This window comes from Peromyscus maniculatus, chromosome 7 (assembly GCF_049852395.1).
Source record: "Peromyscus maniculatus bairdii isolate BWxNUB_F1_BW_parent chromosome 7, HU_Pman_BW_mat_3.1, whole genome shotgun sequence".
Lineage (NCBI taxonomy): Eukaryota > Metazoa > Chordata > Mammalia > Rodentia > Cricetidae > Peromyscus > Peromyscus maniculatus.
The window spans coordinates 50,699,108-50,720,625 of NC_134858.1; the positions used below are offsets into that span (position 1 = coordinate 50,699,108).

Sequence of the window (21,518 nt, forward strand, 5' to 3'; positions counted from 1 at the left end):
TCTTCACTCTTTTCCATAGTGTTTTCAAAATAAAATAACTGTTAAAACCTCCAGCTCACTCCTGCTGATCCAGAAAGCCCCATTCCGCCCTCTCTCCCTCTCTTCCTCTCTCCCTTCCTCCCTCCATCCCTCTCTCTGCCACCCTCCTAGAGAATCTCCAACAAAGGAAAGGCACCAAAAGTCCAGTTCTGTATTCTTGGGTGCCAAAGCAGTTCCTCTCCTGAAGTTGCCAACTGCCCAAGTCCCCAACTAAGCATTCAGCTTTTGACCATACTTGGGCACAAACCCAGGTTGTGGCAGATAAATCACCACCCCTTGTCTACAGCCTGTATAAGCTCCCTGCTTTAGTTCTGCATGTGACTTCTCCTGCCTAGATCTCTGGGGCCGGAGAACTCACCAGGAGTTGCTTTGCTCAAATAAACCTGTTTTTTGTTTTGTTTTGTTTTTTTACTTTTCAATTCTGCTTGAATCTGGCTTACTGCACCAGCAGAGAAACCTATTATTGGGGTACAGAAAACCTATTACTGGCTAGCTACGTATTTATATAAGCACCCCCCAAAAAAAGTCAATTTCTAATCTTTTGTCACCAAAATTATTCTATGTTAGAAAAATAAAACGTAAACATTTGTTCTTTGATTCCAACTTATTATTCAACACAATGTGTTGAGAATTCTCTAGAACAGTGGTTTTCAACCTGTGGGTCATGTACAACCCTTTCACAGGGGTCACATATCGGATATCCTGCATATCAGATAATTATATTATGATTCATAACAGCAGCACAATTACAGTTATGAGGTAGCAACTAAAATAATTTTATGGTTGGGGGTCACCACAACATGAGGAACTGTATTAATGGGCTGCAACATTAGGAAGGTTGAGAACTGTTGATCTAGAAGGAGTGCTACTCAAAATCAGAAATCCTGTGTTATTCATTGTTGCATATCTACAGTGTGACACATAAAAGTCAGTGATTCTTTTTTTGTTTGTTTTTGTTTTTCAAGACAGGGTTTCTCTGTGCAGCCCCGACTGTCCTGGAACTCACTCTGTAGACCAGGCTGGCCTGGAACTCAAAAGATCTGCCTGCCTCTGCCAAGTGCTAGGATTAAATGTGTGTACCACAACCACAGAGCTAGTAATTCTTGACTAAATAAAGAACCTAAAGTAGAACTGTCAACTATATAAAATAAATATAAGCTTAAGCAATGATTAACAACTCAATTACATCTAAATATCCCAGTAATATGGTGAAAACAACAACAAAAGAAAAAAACCTGTAAATTTCTAAGTGTCTTTAGGCACTCTGCTTAAAATTTCTAGAGTTGGTCCTGTTATGTGATATTTTGTTTGTGTTCTAACAAATAAAGCTTGCCTGGAGATCAGAGGGCAAGCTAGCCACTAGTTAACATTAGAAGCTGGATGGTGGTGGCTCACACCTGTAATCCTAGCACTAGGGAGGCTCATCCCTTTAATCCCAGCATTAGGGAGGTGGAGAGAGGAAGTGATAACGTGGAGCAGAGACAGGATCTCAGCCCTTTTGGTTGTAGGATTGAGAGAGGTAGGAAGTCACTGGTGGCTGCTCCTCTGCTTCTCTGATCTTTCAGGTTATTACCCCGATATATGACTCCTGGTTTTTATTGATAAGACTAATTAGGTTCATACTTCATGTTCCCTTTCAGCAAAGGGAACAGGCCTGACTAGATAGAGTCTAATGATCCCTATCAGAGCTAATCTGTGATTCTAAAATTATGCACATTTAAACATTCATGAATGGAAATAAAAAGAGGGGAAAAAAAAACAAATCAAACCCTACTATCATGAGAAAGATCAAAATTACCCTGTGATTCCTGAATGTTCTTTAATTCCCTGCTAATCCAATTCTACATGAAGGCACTTTGCACTGGAAATAAAATCTCTTCTTAATGAGGTTTACAACTCAGTGAATCCCTGGAGGCACAAAGTACAGACTGCCTAGCACAGCCAGGCCCTTCTTCCTTACTGTGTCTACATGTCTAAAAAGGTAGTCTGGTCTAGTGCAGCAGATGAACCTTTAGTGGTTATCTCAATATGCTATATACAATCACACTGTGCTACTACTAGCTGGCCTGGGAGTAGACAAATGACAACTCTGGTCAGTGGAGGCTACGTGGGGAAAATATAATTAAATGACATTGAATAAGAAAAATAAATATTTTACCAAGGCACAAGATCAAAATCATTCTGTGACTTCTGAAGATGATCTTTTATCACCTCCCAGCCTACTTCTATTTTTCTTTTTTTGCAAGGCACACTGTAATCAGTAGATTCTCTTTGTGTAGTGTAAGACTGAGAAATCTCCACAGATCTGGTATCTTCATTAAAAAGCTGCAAAATTAAAAAGCAAAATTTTTTTTTTTTTTTTTTGGTTTTTCGAGACAGGGTTTCTCTGTGTAGCTTTGCGCCTTTCCTGGAACTCACTTGGTAGCCCAGGCTGGCCTCGAACTCACGGAGATCCGCCTGCCTCTGCCTCCCGAGTGCTGGGATTAAAGGCGTGCGCCACCACCGCCCGGCTTAAAAAGCAAAATTTTATTACTATAATTTTCTAATAAATCATTAGGGGAAAATCCTTCTCAAATGAAGATACAGGAACTCATAATGATTAATAAGTTACAAAAATATACAAACATATTAAGAAAAATACTTTGCACTGCAATAATGACCATCTTAGAAAATATTTGCATGTAGGGGACTAACTTTATTTCCTGGGGACATTACCAAAACTGCAAATAGTATATTTTCAACAGGATTAAAATTCAAATTTACTGAGCAGGAGAGATGGCTCAGTAGTTAAGAGCATTGACTGCTCTTCCAGAGGACCAGGGTTCAACTCCCAACATCCACATGGCAGCTAACAACTGTCTGTAACTCTTGAGATCTGACACCATCATACAGACATACATGCAGGCAAAATACCAATGCAAATAAAATAAAAATAAATTTTAAAAGAAATTAAATTTACCATTAACATTTAAGAGAGCAAAATTACCACCAGGATGTCAACCAAATCTGTGGGGAGAAGAGTTTTACTTAAGACACACAGTAGGGCCAGGCGGTGATGGCGCACGCTTTTAATCCCAGCACTCGGGAGGCAGAGCCAGGTGGATCTCTGTGAGTTCAAGACCAGCCTGGTCTACAAAGCGAGCTCCAGGACAGGCACCAAAATTACACAGAGAAACCCTGTCTCAGGGAAATAGAAAAAAAAAGAAAAAAAGAAAAAAAAGACACACAGTAGGATATCAACTGATGAATGGATAAGCAATATGTACTATATCCATATGACTATTATTCCATTATAAGAAGGTATAAAATACTGATTTATAGTATGCAATGGAAAATATTACAGTGTGTGAAGGAAGCCAGGCACAAAAGCCCACATATGTGTGATTCTATTTCTATGAAATATCCAAACAAACCATTCATACACATTAGAAGTAGATTAGTGGCTAATAGAAACAAATAAATGCAACTGAAAGCTAGGAGGTCTGAAGTTTCTTTTGAGATAGATGTTCGTGATAGTTTTAGGACAAACCAATAATAATTACTATTTTAAATATCAATGAATTTTATGCTACATGAATTCTAATTTAACTTTTTAATTAGGGTGCATTCACCTTCCCTGTATATGATTGTCATCACTAGCTCTAGACTTAGGTTCAAAAGGATTATCTTTTCAATTAAAAGGGTTAATTTCAAATACATATAATTTGAAAATAATTGTTATATGTACAGAATAATTTTATAGGCTTCTTGTGATCATGCAAGGTATAAACATTCAGCAGAAAGAAAATTAAGAGGAAATTTCAAATGTGACAATAGCTACTATACCTGGTGACAGATATCTGCCATCAAGTCAATCAAATTTTCCTTGGCAGCAATATTACGAAATCCTGAAGAGTATTTCCCTCTACTTCCTATATGACTTATCTCGTTCACCAACAGGTCATATAAATTGTACAAGATGCTTTTCCATTTCATTGATTCATAAGCACCTGTAATCCAGAAACAGAGTGTATTTATTTATATACAACTCCCATCTGCACTGCCAGATTTCACCATCAACATTAAATGTCTAGTTAGTACTGAGTAGTACTAATGCCTCTTTGGGCAATATCCTTGAAAATTCTACTCCCTAATGGTTTCACTCCAAAATTAGGTAACTGTGGTTGTTATAAATGTCCTCACGTTCTCATCTGAAATTTTCCCTTTTCTAATGTATGACGTCCCCTAGGGAGGATAATATGCCCTCTTCCACATGAGAAACAGCTGTTTAATTTTTATTATTGTTAAGAGGAACTATTACCAGTTCCTTCCACTAGTACATATATGATGCTACCCATATATGGTGGTTATCTTACTATTCAAGTCACACTGCAGTCAACTTACGTCCCTCTTAAAAGGCTGAACTGGAATCTGAAAAGTCTGGTGAACTTAATTCTCCAACTGTCTGACCCTCATGGAAAAATGCAGGGCTATTAATACTCACAAACAGGATACCATAAAAATAAATTATAGGAGGCTAAAACTATGTGAATTTTTCTGGCAGCTTCATCATCCTGTCAAATTTTCACCATAAATATGCAGTTAACTAAAACATGACACCACCTCTTAACCAGCCTGATCTTTATCCTGGTTAGAGCAAGGTGAAAGACGAAAAACTGAGAAGTCACAATTCTTTGACGTAGTTTTATGGGCTACACAAATCTAAAAGAGCTAATATAGCTCCCTACTGAATAAAAAGTGGCATCAATAGTTATCCTCTGTTCTAGCCATTGTTAATGTGGCAGGCCATCTTAACAAAATCATCACTATTATCCATGATGAACTAGTCTGAAGGCTGGTGCAAGCCCAAAGGCAGTCATAGACAAACCACGATAGAGTTCTTTTAAGACAGCTGTCATTCAATCCAATTCTGAAAGACCGAAGAGCAATACTTGGTTTAAAAAAAAAGCCAAATAGCCGGGCGGTGGTGGCGCACGCCTTTAATCCCAGCACTCGGGAGGCAGAGGCAGGTGGATCTCTGTGAGTTCGAGGCCAGCCTGGGCTACCAAGTGAGCTCCAGGAAAGGCGCAAAGCTACACAGAGAAACCCTGTCTCAAAAAAAAAAAAGAAAAAAAAAAAAAAAAGCCAAACAATCAGGGAAGACAAGAGATTCATGACCAGTATTTTACTGTTGTTTTTTCCCCAGAAAATAAGCCTGGGTGTAACTAAAAACATAAGGTGCACCCAGCCATTGTCCCATTCTACCTCATATCCCTTTGCAAAGTCTTAAGTGCATAACCTCCTTAGAAACTGAACAAATGGGCTGTTGTTTTCAGTTTAGCTATCTTATTTCTACTAGAAATAAAAAGCATTATGTAGATAAACAATTTCCTGCTTTCTCCCAACTCCTTTGCTCTATAGCCTGTGGCACCTCTTAACACTGAAGATGGATAAACACCTTTTAGAGGAACAGGCAATGTCTCATACTTGTTTTCCATCATGATATTTTATTGAACAATGGAAAGGCAAGACATAATTTACTACCACTGATTCAAATTCAAGAATATGGATGAAAAACAGACTCAAGACTAATTACACTATTAACCAGAGACACTTCATTTATCTACAGAATACTGATGCCATACTTAGGCCTCTTAAATTTTAATGAGGTATATATATTTAAACCAGGGAAAGTTCCCTTTATACCTTTTTCAGGGTCTTTGGCTCCTTGTGGATGATGGATATAAATTTGCAGTTGAATTAGTTCGATAATTACTTCTTTTGAAGAATCGTTAAGTCTATGTTGAGTCCAAATATACAGTAAAGTAGGAAGAATTTCATCTCCTACTTCACACACCCGTTTTCGGAAGTTGACAGCCAAAGTCTTGAGAAAAATTATAAGGGCTGCTAAGATATGACTTAAGCCAGAAGAGCTCTTTTCTTGTCTACAACAGAAAACAAAGTCAACTCAGTGTAACAGGCACATTCTAAATAAAATCTAATTATCAAACCGTATCATATCCTGGGTTCAAATTTCTTTAGAAAACAAAACAAAAACCAACACAACATGACTAACTAGTTGTGGAATATTATTTTAACTATGTAAAGGTGTACTGCAATTATTTATGCTGCATTTGTTCAACGATGTAAAAACATGTTGCTTTGCCTGCCTAAGGCACCTGGTTGGTCCACAAAAAGCTGAATGGCCAATAGGTAGGCAGTAGAGGGATAGGCAGGGCTAGCAGGTAGAAAGAATAAGTAGGATGTGGAATCTATGCTGGAGGAAAGAGAATGAGGGAGAAAAAGAAGGAGACATCCTAGGCTGGCCAGCTAGGCAGCCAGACATGGAGGAAGCAGGAAAAGTATGACTAACAATTGGTTTGTATACTTACAATACATATATGTTTAATATAAACTAGATAATGCCATACAGATGTGTACCAATGCTTCCCAAATGGAGAGAATTAAATTATTTAAGTGATATTCAACTTCCCCTGTTAGCAGATGAGAAAGATCCCAAGGCTCACACTAGAGTACCATCTAGTGCTTACATATTAAGAAAACTTGTATCTGATCCTTTGAGAAACTGCTGGTTCTGAGTCAATGGCTTCTTTTGAAAGATAATCTTTTATATTGCCATCAATGCAGTAAGCTATCTTTTCTCCAAAATGTTGATGGCCTTGCTGTTTCTATAGTACCACTTTATCTCACTGTGGTTTGGCTTCCATGTCTTTGACAGCTAATGAAGTTAAACGTGTTCTTTATTAATTCACTGATTGCATAATTACTTTTCTATTTTTTCACGATACAGACCAAGTTGGCTGAAAACTTGCAATCATCCTATGCAGAGCCTCCAGAGTACTGGAATTACAGAAGTACACCACTACACCCAGCCCTTTGCCTATTTTTTTAATAAGGGTATTTTAAAACTTTTAATAATCAACTATTTTTATTAATTTTTTGGAGAATTTCATACAATGTATCTCCATCAAATTTACCCCCCATCTTATCTCCCTAACTATATGGTTTTGTTACTGGGTTTCCTGAAGTTGTTATAAAATCTGGATGTTAAGTCTTTAGTAAGATAAAGTGTGCAAAAGCCTCTCCCATTTGGAAAGATGTCTCTTCACTCTGCTCAGTATTTCCTTTCTTGAAGAAGCTGAAGTCTATATAACCCCATTTATCTCTTTTTGCTTGTGTATTTTTGGAGTTTATCCCAAAAGATCACTGCTTTTAAAGAAGTATTTAGTGTGTGTGCACGCATATACATGTACGCATGAAGATCTCTAAAGGTGGATGCTGGGTGCCCCAACTGTTTTCCACATTATTCACTCAAGACAGGGTCTCTCACTCAACCTGGAGTTTGGCATTTTGGAGTAAGGCTAGGAGTCAGCAAGCCCCAAGGATTCTCTATCTCTATTTTCAACTCCAACACTGTGCTGGGATTAAAGCTTGTCTAGCTACACTGAGCTGTTTTATTTGGGTGGGGACGTGGCTTAGTGAGTTCAAACACTTGGTGGGCCCCTCATATCACAATCTCAAAGGGTTTCATCTGTTTGTTTTCTACAAGATTCTAAGTTGAAAATCTTTGGTCTATTTTAACATCTTTTTTTTTTCATATAGGATGGGAAATAGAGGTCAAGCTGAATACAAAAAAATGAAATATCACAGTGAAACATTTGAATATAATTATGTTAATACATTTAATATGCAAGAAAATAGAAATATCCTGATTTGATCACTACATACTGTATACCTATTATCACATTCTATATCACAAATTCAAGCAACTGAAATAATCACCGTTTAAAAGGTAGTTATTTCTTAGTCACTAAATCTAAAACATGGTCATAGCAAGATCTAACGCAGTTTGGTACAATATGAAAACACAGTGATTAGATTACCTTGCATACTGAACAGCCTTAAGAAAAAAATCTAAAAACTTCGAAGGTAATCCATCAGTCTGTGAACAGCATCCTCCAGTGACAGCATGAATTATTCTAGCCAATAAAACTCTGTTCATATCTTGTGGTGGTTTGAGATACAGCCCGGAGTACACAGAGAACAATTCTAAAAATTGGAGGGAAAAAAGTATTAGCTAATTATTTGAAAAATCAAGTATGTTCAATATCACAATTCAATTTAAATATGCCACAATTCTCCATAGACAAAAGCATTAAAGATGACCTTGAATTTAACAAATACTCCATCAACGTTTAAATAATGTACTTAAAATAGGAAGGAACATAAGTAGCATGGTGTGAAGGTATCTGTTTTCACAGCCAGACCTCAGATAAACTACTTCTCTATTCCTATGCTCCTTTATCTAGGACTAACAAAGTCTTTGACAGAGTCTTGGTGTCCTATCAACGCTGTTCTTTAAATACATTACCACTTAAGAATGGCCTCCCAGTTCACTCTGCTTTTAACATCACAAACAGCATGACAGTTTCATGGATTTTGGCACAGGACATGAGCTTCTTGCTCACAGAAAAAGGAAAGTTTATTCCTCACAGCAATAATAGCAGACAGAATACTTCCATTTTTGCATTAGTTCCCCGACCTCAATAGTATCAGGAAGAGGGACATCTGACCCAAATGAAAATAGTAGCACTTTTATAAATATGGGTTAAAAGCAAAACCATTCTTTGTGTGACTCTAACTCCCAAGTTATTCACTATACAAAACACCCTTTTAAAAAGTAGTCTGTATTTAAAAAGAAAAAAAAAAAGCAGCCAGTACTTCTGTCAGACATGCAGAAAAGTAAAATATGTTGAGAATTATCCCAAACATAATAATAAATAATCTAGTGGCTTAAGACTTTATCCCCATTAGAGATAGAGAAACAGGAAGAAACAGGAAATATAGTGACTATCTGTTATCTCCCTTTTCAGTTGTTCATGTCATGATTCTGCAGAAATGGATAAATGGTTTAAAATTGGGTATTGGATGAGATATAAGGCCAATATAAACAATTCAAACAATATATTGCAATAAAGTAATTTTTAATCATACTATGTAATAAGTTCATAGAATTATGTCAATTATGTCAACATGTTTTCACTGCATGAAATAGCTATACAATGGTAAAAATGTTTATACACATATATTGAAGAAGAGGGATTCTTTTTTGTTTGTTTGTTTTTGTTTTTTTCGAGACAGGGTTTCTCTGTGAAGCTTTGCGCCTTTCTTGGAACTCAAACTTACAGAGATCTGCCTGCCTCTGCCTCCCGAGTGCTGGGATTAAAGGCGTGCGCCACCACCACCCTGCGAGGAGGGATTCTTTTAAACAATTTTCTCTTTTATTGACAGATTAGGCAAGATGAAATAGGAAAAGCCAAACTGCAATTGCTTCTCATTAAAGCACAGACTTCAAGTCACATGCTACTCAGAAATGATCCAAATGTTCACAGAATCCACCATACTCTGCTAGAGGAGGTATAAAGGATAGCACAAGACACTTCTAGAAGTCTCAGAAGAGAAGAATCCTGCTTCTTCAAAAGGGTGAAATATATACATTCAGATGTATGAACTTTCCCCATGAATCCAGTAGCAAAAAACACAAAAGTTGATAGTAAAATTGCATATGAGAAATATGTTTCTGGGGTTGAAAAAATACTCAAATATCATCATCCAATGTAAATTTCTTGAGACATTATACATGTGCACTCCTGTCACTTGCAAATGGAACTAAATAATATAAACCTTTCATGTCTGTTTTTTATTTCTGTATAACAGCCTAGACTACAATACAATGCTGAAATGCTGTACAAATGGGCTTGACTCCAGTGAGGCCTCAAGTTAGACAGCATCACAATGGTAGGAGAATTTACACCATCAGTGATTTAGGATCAGGGTTTAATAACTCTCTCAAGTGCTAACACAAGGAAACCAGGAATAAGAAACAATTTGTACCACAGCACTGAACAATTTGGAAACAGAAATTAAAAAAAAAAATAGCACTTTGCATGTCTAGTAAGTCAATGGGTAAGATACTCGAATGCATTTGATTTTCATTACCTTGTCAGCTTTCTAGCGTCTCTACCTAATCCAATGAATACCTGTGCACCTTATCCTTTCTGTAATATTTAAGGTGTCCACCACATCCCTTTGAACTCAGAACTCTTGCTTTCAACTGTGACATCTCTCTTTGGGCTTTCTCCTTTATTTATGGTCCAGTTGAGGTGTCACTGCTGTGTGTACACATTGTATACAAGCATGTGTATTATAACAAATGGAATGGTAACTTTTTAGTTGACTGGACTTTTTTCAGTCACTGGATTGTGAAATTGGTTAAACACAGCACTAATCTTTGAAATCTGTGATTCCAGTTCTAGTGGTAAGCACCTACTATAAACTATATGTGACTTACAAACTTAAAAAGTACATAATAGATAAAAATTAAGAACCAAACATGGTAGTGCCTACCTATAATCCCAGCTCTCAGGAGACCGAGGCAGGAAGATTGTAACTTGAAGAAGGCCAGAATAGGATACATAGTAAGATGTTATTTTGAAAAAGAAAAAAAAATTAAAAATCTGATACTGTAATGACAGAATTTCATCAATGCAATGTTAAATTGTAAATCATCTGTGGGATGTAAACTGCTTTTACTGTTGAAATTTCATTTTCTAAGGGAAAATAATAACAGCTTTCAAAACATACCTATCCACTGTTGCTGAGATATTTCACACCAGTATTTTCTCACAGAAAGAATGTCTTTGAGTAGTATGTTGCTACAATCAGCTCCATAAGCTACACCATTAGATGAATCTTTCACTGTATCCATGACATAATTCAAGAGGTCTTGACATTTTAGCCTGGGTGCTCCTATTTAAAAATAAAATGGAAAAGTAAAAACATACAGATGTTAAAAATATTTTTTAAAAAATCTTTAGAATGCCAGCTTCTTTACTTGAGTCCATACCTGAAATTGCTCTCAATTCACTTTCTCTTATGACAGATATTAGTAAATTCTATGACCCCTGAGTAAAATTCAACTGGCTGGATATTTTGTTAATAAACTTTTACTGGAACACAATCATGATCACGCATTTACTACTATAAATGACAAGAAATCAGTAACTACAACAGGTAATATATAGCCCAGAAAATACAAAAAAAAAAACAAAAAACATTTTGCTATATGGCCCCATTAAAGATTAAGTTTACCAACCCCAAAAGATACTGCAAGAATAAGGATTAAATTTTTATACTTAACAATTCACAATTCCTGGCACTAGACTTAAGATGATTCTAAGTCTATGAGCATCTTTATGAATAAATTTATTAAAATAATCTTGAGTTGTTCTAATTAGAAATAGCCTATTCACTCTAAAAAGCAAGATTATTTTCATGGCATCTCACAGCATACAAATGACATACATATAGAAAAGGCTGAAATTTTAACACAATATTCTGAAAATTCAGTGCTAATAAGATAAATGTTCTTTTAAACTGGGCACTTTAAGCAGCCACATTTTCTAAAATTTTATTAATTTGTATGTGTATGGGTGTTTTGCCTGCATGTATGTCTGTGCACCATGTGCATGCGGTGCCTGCAGAGGCCAGAAGACGGCACCAGATCCCCTAGGATTGGAGTTAAAGGTGGTTGGAAGCACTCATGTGGGTCCTGGGGATTGAATCCAAGTCTTCTGGAAAAGCAGCCAGTGCTCTTAACCAGAATCATCTCTCCCACCCCTAGATGTATTTTTTTTTTTTGTATTTTTTTTCCTTTTATTTTATTTTACAATACCATTCAGTTCTACATATCAGCCACGGGTTCCCCTGTTCTCCCCCCTCCCACCCCTTCCCCTTACCCCCATAGATATATAATCTTAAAGGTCACAAAATTACACTTAAAAAACAATTTAAACAAGGTACAGTATTTTACACCAATAATTCCAGTAGCCCCAGGTAAAGGCAAGATTAGGAAGCTCAAGGTATCATTCTTGATTATACAGCAAGTTTAAGAATACCCTCTCAGATACTGCAAGTGAAGGACGTCGAGATCATGATGGGGGGATGTGCAGAGATGACCAGCCACACTAGTGGAAGCCCATGAACTGTGGACTGGGGGCTGTGGAGCCAGCCCACCATGGGACTGGACTAGGCCTTCTGAACATGGAAGACAGTTGTTTGGCTCGAACTGTTTGGGGGGCACCCAGGCAGGGGATCTGTCCCTGGTCTATGGGCAGACTTCTGGAACCTGGTGCCTGTGGTGTGACACCTTGCACAGCCTTTGTGCAGTGGGAAGGGGCTTGGACCTGCCTAGGCTCAGTGTGCTGGGCTCTGCTGACTCCCCATGGGAGACCTCGATTTGGGGGATATGGGGTTGCGGGGTGGCTTGGGAAAGAGGGCTGGGGGAAGGAGGGGTCTGTGGATAGCATATGGAGTGAGTAAAAAATTTCTTAATAAAGAAAAATGAAAAAAAAAAAAAGAATACCCTCTCTAACATAAGCTGTCATCTGTTTTTGATCTTAGCCACTCTAACAAGTATCTTGGAGTCCATTTGATTTGCATTTCCCTAATAACTAAGGATGTTGAACAATTCTTTAATTGTATTTCAGCCATCTGAGATTCTTCTGTTGAGAACTGTTTAGATCTGTACTACATTTTTTTAATTGGATTATTTGGTATTAGGATGACCCCAGCTAAGACTCCTAGCAATAGTAGAGATGGTGCCTGAACTGGCCATCTACTGTAATCAGATTGGTGACTACCCTAATCGTCATCAGAGAGCCTTTATCCAGTAACTGATGAAAGCAGATTCAGAGATCCACAGCCAAGCACTGTGCCAAGCTCTAGTAGTCAAGGTCATGACGGTGGGGGGGGGGGGGGGGGAGACGACCTACAGAGACAGCTGAGCTCATGGGAATACATGGACTCTGGACCAACAGTTAGGGAGCCTGTGTGGGACTGACCTAGGCCCTCTACACATGACAGTTAGGTAGCTTGGTCTGTTTGTAAGGTTCCTAGCAGTGAGATCGGGACCTGTCCCTGGCACTGAGCTGGCTTTTGGAAACCTGTTCCATACTGGAAACCCAGATTTGATGAAGGAGGAAGAGCTAGGTCCTGCCTCAACCTTGTTGCCATGTGCCAGGCTTTGTTCAAGCCCATGAGAGACCCGCCCCTTTCTGAATGGAGACAGAGGAGTGGATGGGGAGGAGGGTTGATAGGAGTTGGGAAGGGAACAGGAGGAAAGGAGGGAGAGGAAACTGTGGTAGGTATGTAAAATAAATGAAAAAAAAGTTAATTAAAAAAAAAGTTTAAGAATACCTTGGGCCACATGAGACCCAGTCTTAAAATAAACAGGAAAAAAATTAAGTCAGGTAAGGTGGTCCATGCCTATAACTCCAGGTAACAGCTGGAGTACTGTGAATTGGAGGCCAGCCAGGGATATAGAAAAAAAAGGTTTTGTTTTCATCAAATTATACTAATGTCAAAGCTAGACTACTATTGTTTCTTCAATATTGATTTCATTTTGAAATCAAACTACGTGTAGAGTGCAATTCAAAATGCATATATGAATTATATTAGGACAGCATTTTCTTAATGATGAGACTGGTTATATTCAGAAGTATCACGCTATGGTAAATACTCACTGACATCACAGCACAGAAGCTTTCAGTTAGGGCTTGTAATTTCAGGCATCTGGCCCATGATGATGCTCACATCCCTGTGATCCTTTTCTACTACGCTTTGGGTATCTCTCACAATTCTTGAAGCATTTTTTATCTACAGTATTTGTTGTATTACCAGAACATTATGGAAAGGATTAAATTTTATATTACCACAAATGCCTAGGACCCACAGTAGACAACAAATAAAGCTGAGTTAATTTCATAAATACTAAAATGAAATCATATTTTTCTATATTCTTTATCCCAGAATATTCTCTTCCTCTGCCAAACATAAATGTTTTAAAAATTACAATGTTTCTATTTCCTAAAAATGACAGTGACACAATACTTGCCTAGCTTGCACAAACCATGGGTTTCAACCTATCACTGTAAAACAAAACAAAAAAAAAAACCACAACAACAACAAAAAAGAAGTATACAAAAATTTAAAGATCTGTCTTATGAGACTGACTTGTCTATATACTTAAGAAAACTCATGGAATTAGTCGCATAGCTAGGTTTTCTATTCTCTATACTCTGCTTAATACAGAATGAGGAACAAGGGTATTACTTAAAGTTCCTTTTCAGCTATTCCCACACCCACTAGTTATTCAGTGTCTTTCTTCATTCTACTTTGGTTACAATATTTAACAAGGCTGTTAAAATCTCAACATGTGTTTAAATAGAACTGAAGAAGTAAGGGAAGATGATGATAACTCTGATTTTAAGTTTAAAGAGCCTGACACTACAAAATCCAATCTTTTTAATTTTTTATTGAAAATAGATTTTCTCATACAATATATCCTGTTTATAGTTTCCCCTCCCTCTACTCCTCCCAGTTCTTTCCCACCTCCCCTTCCCTCCGGATTCACTCCCTTCCTGTCACTCATTAGACGAGAACAGGCTTCTAAGAGATAACAACCAAACATGATAAAATATAAAACAAAAACCATCACATTGAGGCTGGACCAGGCAACCCAACAGAAGGAAAAAGCCCCAAGAGCTGGCACAAGAATCAGAGACCCACTCATTCACTCTCAGAAGCCCCCATAAAAATACTAAGCTGAAAGCTGTAATACATACACAGAGGACCTGGTGCAGACTCGGGCTGGTCCTGTGCTTGCTGCTTCAGATTCTGAGTTCAATTTAAAAGCTAGCCCCTAAATAAAAAAGTACTTTTTGACTGTTTCTATGATCTTGTATCTGCAATTTTACTTTCTTGTAAACCAACATATTGGTAATTTTTAAATGTGATCTCCATGATTAATTTTGTAACTTAAAAGTTTTTCTTCACTAGAAAGCAAAATTATCAGCTACAAATTTTTCTGCAGGGTAACAAAATTGGTATCTTTCTCTTAGGAATTACACAGTACAAATTAATTCCCAATGTTACAAGCCAATAATACAATGTTTGTACCACAATCCAAAGGCAAGTACGGAATGTTTCAGTGTGGCTTTCTTTTGTCTTAGCTAGAGAATCTAGGGAGGGTTTACAGCTATCCACATAAAGTGGCATCTCAGAGGAATGGATAATTTCTTTAAATGACTGCTCATTAGACTCAATCTAGTAGCTCATAACCAAGAGCCTATTTGCTTCCACTAAATGTTTACTATCATCTGGATTTTCCAAGTACAATTTTTAGGTGTGTATATGCCTAGGTGTGTGCATGGTCCTCATGAACATAGGCGGCTGAGGACAACTTGTGAGAGTCGATTCTCTCCTTCCACTATGTGGGTCCTAGGGACTGAACTCAGGCTGTCAGGCCTGGCAGCAGGTACCTTTTACCTGCTGAGCCATCATGCCAGACCATATATTTGCCTCATTTTTAGCCCAAAGTTGCTATCACAAATCCATATCCTTATTTGCACAGTGTACAAAGTCTGAGATCTCTCAACAAATGTTATTTATTCTAGTTTTCAACACTATGTAAAGCCCATTTCTTTGCAGAAGCTTATGATGACCGTGCATTTCTGCTTCAAAAATGTCACTCTTGAGGTAAGTAAGACAGCTTCTCTGGTGAGGTGCTTTGCTGCCAAGTATGATGATCTGAGTCCAATCCCCAGGACCCATATGATACAAGGAGAAAACCAACACCTACAAGTTGTCCTCTGACATCCATGAGCACATCATGGCAAATGCACATACATGTATATAAAATAAGTAAAACGAAGTGAAACTTTTTAAAAATCATTCCTTCAGAATATCAATTGTAGGGAGTAGAGGTGCTGTTATTGATTGGGAGCTGATCTAGCACACTCAAGGCCCCAGGTTTAGTACCCAGTACCGTATATGTATCTACACACACACACACACACACACACACACACACACACACACACAAAACTTAACTATATAGGTTCAAGATGAGAGATATGTGGTTTGTCACTGACATAAAAAAAAAAGGACTTGACTTTTGTTCAGTTTTTTTCTTTAAATGACAGCACAATATAAAACAGTATATTTTGACTACAAAAAAGCTAGCATTATCTCAGAATGAATAAATGCTGGAGTGATAGTTTAGTAAAGTGCTTGCCTTACAAGCATGAGGATCTCTATTTCATCTCCTGGACCCCACATAAAAAAGTTGAGTATGGTGGCATGCACTTGTAATCTTAGCATGAATAAGACCGACAGGATCCCTGGGGCTTGTAGGTTAGCAAATTTAGCCTATTTGTCAACCTCCACGCCAACAAGAAACTCTGTAACAAAAACATAGGGTAGATGGCACCAAAGAATGGACAGCTGAAGTTGTCCTCAGATCTCCCACTCAACAGACCACTCATGTGCACCCATCACACATATACATGAGCACACATAAATAAATGCACAGGCAGCATGGCGGCACATGTCTGCAATCTCAGCACAAGGAAGATTTGAGACAGCAGGATCACAAATCTGAGCTACAGTGAAAGACCCTGTTTCCAAAAGCAAAACTGAAACAAATAAACTGTAGACTATGTCTATTAGATTATACTACAAAGAAATAAACAGAAGAATATTAAAGAGAGAGAAAAATAAAAACTAGGTCACATGAGCAGAAAGAATTAGAGAAAGTGTACGCAGGAATTCTGACTGTTTTCAAATATATCAAATGATATCATGTTGAAATAATTACTAAGTTTTCTGTATATCATTTAAGAACTTAGAGGGGCTGGAGAGATGGCCCAGTGGAGTGCATTCAATGCTCTTGGCAGAAGACTTGGGTTTGGTTCCCAGCATTCATTTGGTGGCTTATAAGCACCCAGAAATCCAGTTCCATAGGATTCTTCTGATCTCTACAAGGACTAGGAACATATCATAGGGTACACTTACATACATGCAGACAAAATATTCATATACATAAGTAGATAAATCTGAGAAATTAAAGTAGAAGCAGTAATAAATAGAGACAGACTTATTAAAAGCGTTTTGTCTTTTACATTTTTCATTTATTAACTTCGTGTGTGTCCACATGCTCACACGTGTACTGTAACATCCACGTCATGTACATGTGTGGAGATCAGAGGACAACTTGAAGGAGTTGGTTTTCTTCATCACATAGGTTTCGGAGCTCAAACTCAGGTCAAAGTGTCTTTTATCTGCCAAGCCATGACATTGGCCTAACAAGCTTTTATACCTTTAAAATGGTTCAGCTTCAAAATGTTTTGTGAATCCTTAAGGTGATACTTACTGCCACTGTCTAAAGACATGGGGGAATTGAAGCAATAATTTTCAAGCTTACCATTTTATGCTAAATTCCCCCAAATTCTGAACCAATAGTACTAAGTCAGTATATTTGCCAGGAATTTCAGTCAGTACTTAATTTTTATGCTACTGTATTAAGATCAAGTTTATGCTATAGTAACTCCTGAAGCATGTGTGTGTGTAATACATAATGTTGCTTACTCTTATTTGCACATTTGATGAAGTATCTGACCAAACTGCTGATCTCTTGCATCTTTTTCTGTCTGGAGGTCTGTGTGGAGGCTGATACATTTGATTTTGCGGTTCTCAGACATTCTGTTTCTTTTTTAATATAATTTTGCAAAAACCTGCAAGGAAATTCATATCCTCATTAATATGTATAATTTTACCATTTCAAAAACTCATGTATTCCTACCCCCAAAAATTCACTTAAACCACCGTGTTGTACCAGCTATATGAAACTATTTCTTTTCCAAAGTCTAACAAGGTGCAAAATCAGTATAAAGCCTAGCCTGCAAAGCTTTTCATCTGTAACCTGCATGATTTTCTGTTGCCTCACTTGCTCAGCATGCTACTGAGGACTTCAATTCTCCTTACATTAGAATCAGCTAGTAATACTTCTAGTCTTTTAAATGAAGGCTGCCTAGAAGATTCTGAAGGCTGGCCAGAAGTTTTTGCTGTAAATCTGGCCTATCTAATCAGCTTATAAAAACAGATTAGTAACTGTAGTTGTAATATTACAAACAAATTAAATGCTCAATGATAAAGCATGCATTTTTTTTTCCATGTCAATGCATTTAGAACTTTCACAGTTTAGTACTGAACAAGAGATGAAAAATAAGTCTATCAACTGGGAAGTGATGGTGTCCACCTTTAAACCCAGCACTATGGAGGCAGAGGCAGGTAGATCTCTGAGTTTAGGGCCAGCCTGGTCTACAGAGCAAGTTCTAAGATAGCCAAGGATACACAGAGAAACCCTGTCCCAAAAAACTAAAAAACGAATAAAAGTTTATCTGTTAGAGGTATTCTAAGACTGACTTAATATTGAATGAAGAAACGAGAACACCTTCTTTACTGCAATCATTTATTTTGTTTATTTATAATAAATTGAACTCATTATCTTCCTCTATCAACCCCCCCAAGAGCCAAGATTACAGGTGCTATACCACCATACCAGCTTCAGATGGAATACTTTTAGTATTCTACATAAATTTAAAATACATTTGGGGGGCTGAAGAGATGGCTGAGTGGTTAGGAGTGCTGACTGTTCTTCCAAAGGACTAGAATTCAGTTCCCAGCACCCATGCCAGACAGCTTACAACCTCCTCTAACTTCAGCTCAAGAATATTCAATGTCCACTTTTGGACTCTCAGAAATCTGCACACACTTGACAGACAAACAAAGACACTCACACGCACACAAATAAAAATATTTTTACATTTTTTTTTCAAAAATCTCCCCCCACAAAAGTCTCAATATGTTTCTAGTTATAAACGAACTTACTGTTGAAAATGAAGTTTCAATATAAAAATGTATAAACTCTGCCACAAACAATTTGTTTGTTTGAATTTTTATTTTATGTGCATTGGTGTTTTGCCTGCATGTATGTCTGTGTGAGGGTCCCCTGGAACTGGAGTTACAAACAGTTGTGAGCTGCCATGTGGGTGCTAGGAATTGAACCCAGGTCCTCTGGAAGAGCAGTCAGTGCTCTTAACTGCTGAACCACCTCTCCAGCTCCCACAAATAAGTTTTTTAAACTGCTTTAATCTGAATGTATTCCAATATTTTATTTGCTTTAATATAATTTAACACATGCTAGTTATTTATAATCAGTAACAATCAAAATGATAAATATTATAGCTTACTTTTTTTTTGTTTTCTTTTCCTTTTTTCAAGACAGGGTCTCTCTGTGTAGCCCTGGCTGTCCTAGAACTTGCTCTGTAGACCAGGATGGCCTCAAACTCAGAGATCTGCCTGCCTCTAACTCCAAAGTGCTAGGATTAAGGGTATGCACCACCTGTGCCCGGATATTATAACTTACTTATAAATCTAATTTGAAATAAATCCTTATAAACTAGTCAAAATGAACAAAATTCTTAATCTGTTGTTTTGTTTTGTTTGAGACAGGGTCTTGCTACGGAGACCAGATAAGACTGGAATTCATGCATCTCCTGCCTCAGCCTCAAGAGTGCAGTATTACAGGAATTCTATGATGGCCAGCTTCTTTTTTGATCTTAAATGACAAAGGTCTAAAGCATTTTGTAGAAGAAATGACTTACAACTTTCAATATTCTGTATGAGTTTTTAAAACTATCTTTTAGATAACTAAATGCCAGCTTCCTATATAACACACAATGATAGACAGTGAACAAAATTAAACAATAAAATGGCATCACAAAACAGAGAAAGAAGGTAAAAGAAATCCAAAGAGATACCTGAAAACAGCATCCCAATTCAGATAGTTCCCCTGTTTGGAATCTGAATGCCTATCTAGGTGTTGGACTGTTTCAGGATCCTGAATCAGACGCTTGAATTTCTCCACTTCTTTCTGAAAATGGGGGAAAAAAAAAAAAAAAAAGAACATAATAACAATTACATACTGTGTTACCTATCACACATTTGTTTCAAGAGAAACAATGTCAAATAATTTATTACCCTTCGTTCTGTAGCTCTATCATGTTCTAATTGCCGGCAGCAAATGAGCAAATCATTAAGTGCTAGACTCATGGTTTAAGACTTCAGAACATACATCCTCACCTGTAAAAAGAAATAAATATATACACTTAATTTCACTTATTTTGGGTTTTCTTTTTGGTGCTGAGAACTGGCTGTAATATTAATCTATATGTAATTATTTTAGACTACAGTACCTCTATACTTTTAAACCTAACTGTACATCCAGAGGCACACTGTGATCAAAGACACAATAATTTTTCTTAACATTCTATATATTTTCTTAGAATATATCAAAATCATGCTCTAATTCTCAAATGTGTGCTTTGGACAGCAGGATAAAGTGTATTTTGAAGAAAATGAAACAGTTCAGTATTATCTCTGCAAATAGAAAACATTTCCCAATAAATGCAAACAATATTTGCTTCACACATCCAGTGTTCCAGGTTAGGCATATGTCAGGGACAGCAAGAAAACAAATGAACTACACGGATACAGCCTCCTCTCCTGAAGACATGTGGGGAAGATGATAACAATCAAAGTATTAAGGCATAGTTTCAAACTTCAATATACACCTCAAAGGAAAGAAAACCACAGTAAAAAACAACAGAAGAGAACATGCACATCATCCCACCAGTGAGGAGGTGGAGGCAAGGGGATCAGGAGTTTAAAGTCACCCTCAGTGTGAGATCAAGGCCAGATTTCCATATAGAAGCTCATGTTTCAAAAAAAAAAAAAAAGAATTACAACAATTTATCGTTTTAGATAAACTGTCATGAACATGAATCAAAGAGGTTTAATTATGTCAAGAACTGAATGAACTGGTGCCAATTATAGGAAGAACTACAGAGTGAACATTTTGGGGAAGGAGACTGGAGATGCCAAAAAGCCCTAAAAAGGAATAAGAGTACATGTTAAGGGAACTGAAAGCAAGCCCGAACTGTGCCAGCTTCCACAGCACACACAGTAAAACTGGGACAATTGTGCAGAGATAACACACAAATTCGTGAAATGTTCCGTGTTAAAAAAAAAAAAAAAAAAAAAAAAAAGTGGTGGGTGGAGAACTGAAGCTACCCAACCGGAGTGTGGAGAGCTACCAAGCAAACAAACCCTATTTAGAGACTAAACAGCAGAGTTTCAGCTCTCAACATTCGACTGAAAAAGCCTCCTAAGCAAAAGCCCCTGAATTGACAAATCCAGTCGTACTTTCAATTAAGTTGATGTATTTACAAATTTGGCAATGAAAATTACGCGTCCTCTTCTCAGAAATAACCCCACCCTTAGGCATGCCTTTCTCCACGGGTAGTACAGAGCACAGGGCGGCCGGGCAGGGCAGCACACATCTATATTCCCAGGCCTAGGGGAGGCTCAGGCAGCAGGGCTGGGAGCTCATGGCTAGCGCGGGTTGCAGAAGTGGACTCTACAGTCAGGCTGTATTGTTCCAGTCAAGCCCAGTCAATTAACAGCTATCCAACCTGGAGCATGCTGGTTAACGTCTCAAACCTGTTTTCTCAATGCGA

The 21,518-nt window shown here is 37.5% G+C and overlaps 1 protein-coding gene across 3 annotated transcripts in view; it reads right to left on the reverse strand.

The window, feature by feature from the left end:
* The window catches only part of Atm (ATM serine/threonine kinase), a 115,985-nt gene that overhangs the window by 93,379 nt on the left and 1,088 nt on the right, over nt 1-21,518 (reverse strand). For all 3 annotated transcript variants that reach the window (XM_042280942.2, XM_042280946.2, XM_076576281.1), the window contains exons 2-9: nt 19,981-20,082; nt 19,761-19,873; nt 17,527-17,672; nt 10,684-10,848; nt 7,923-8,088; nt 5,725-5,963; nt 3,865-4,028; nt 2,198-2,364 (exon numbers count right to left, since the gene is read on the reverse strand). In XM_042280942.2, coding sequence (XP_042136876.2) covers nt 2,198-2,364; nt 3,865-4,028; nt 5,725-5,963; nt 7,923-8,088; nt 10,684-10,848; nt 17,527-17,672; nt 19,761-19,873; nt 19,981-20,052 — 1,232 coding nt within the window. In that variant the 5' untranslated portion in view covers nt 20,053-20,082. The remainder of the gene's footprint in view (nt 1-2,197; nt 2,365-3,864; nt 4,029-5,724; nt 5,964-7,922; nt 8,089-10,683; nt 10,849-17,526; nt 17,673-19,760; nt 19,874-19,980; nt 20,083-21,518) is intronic.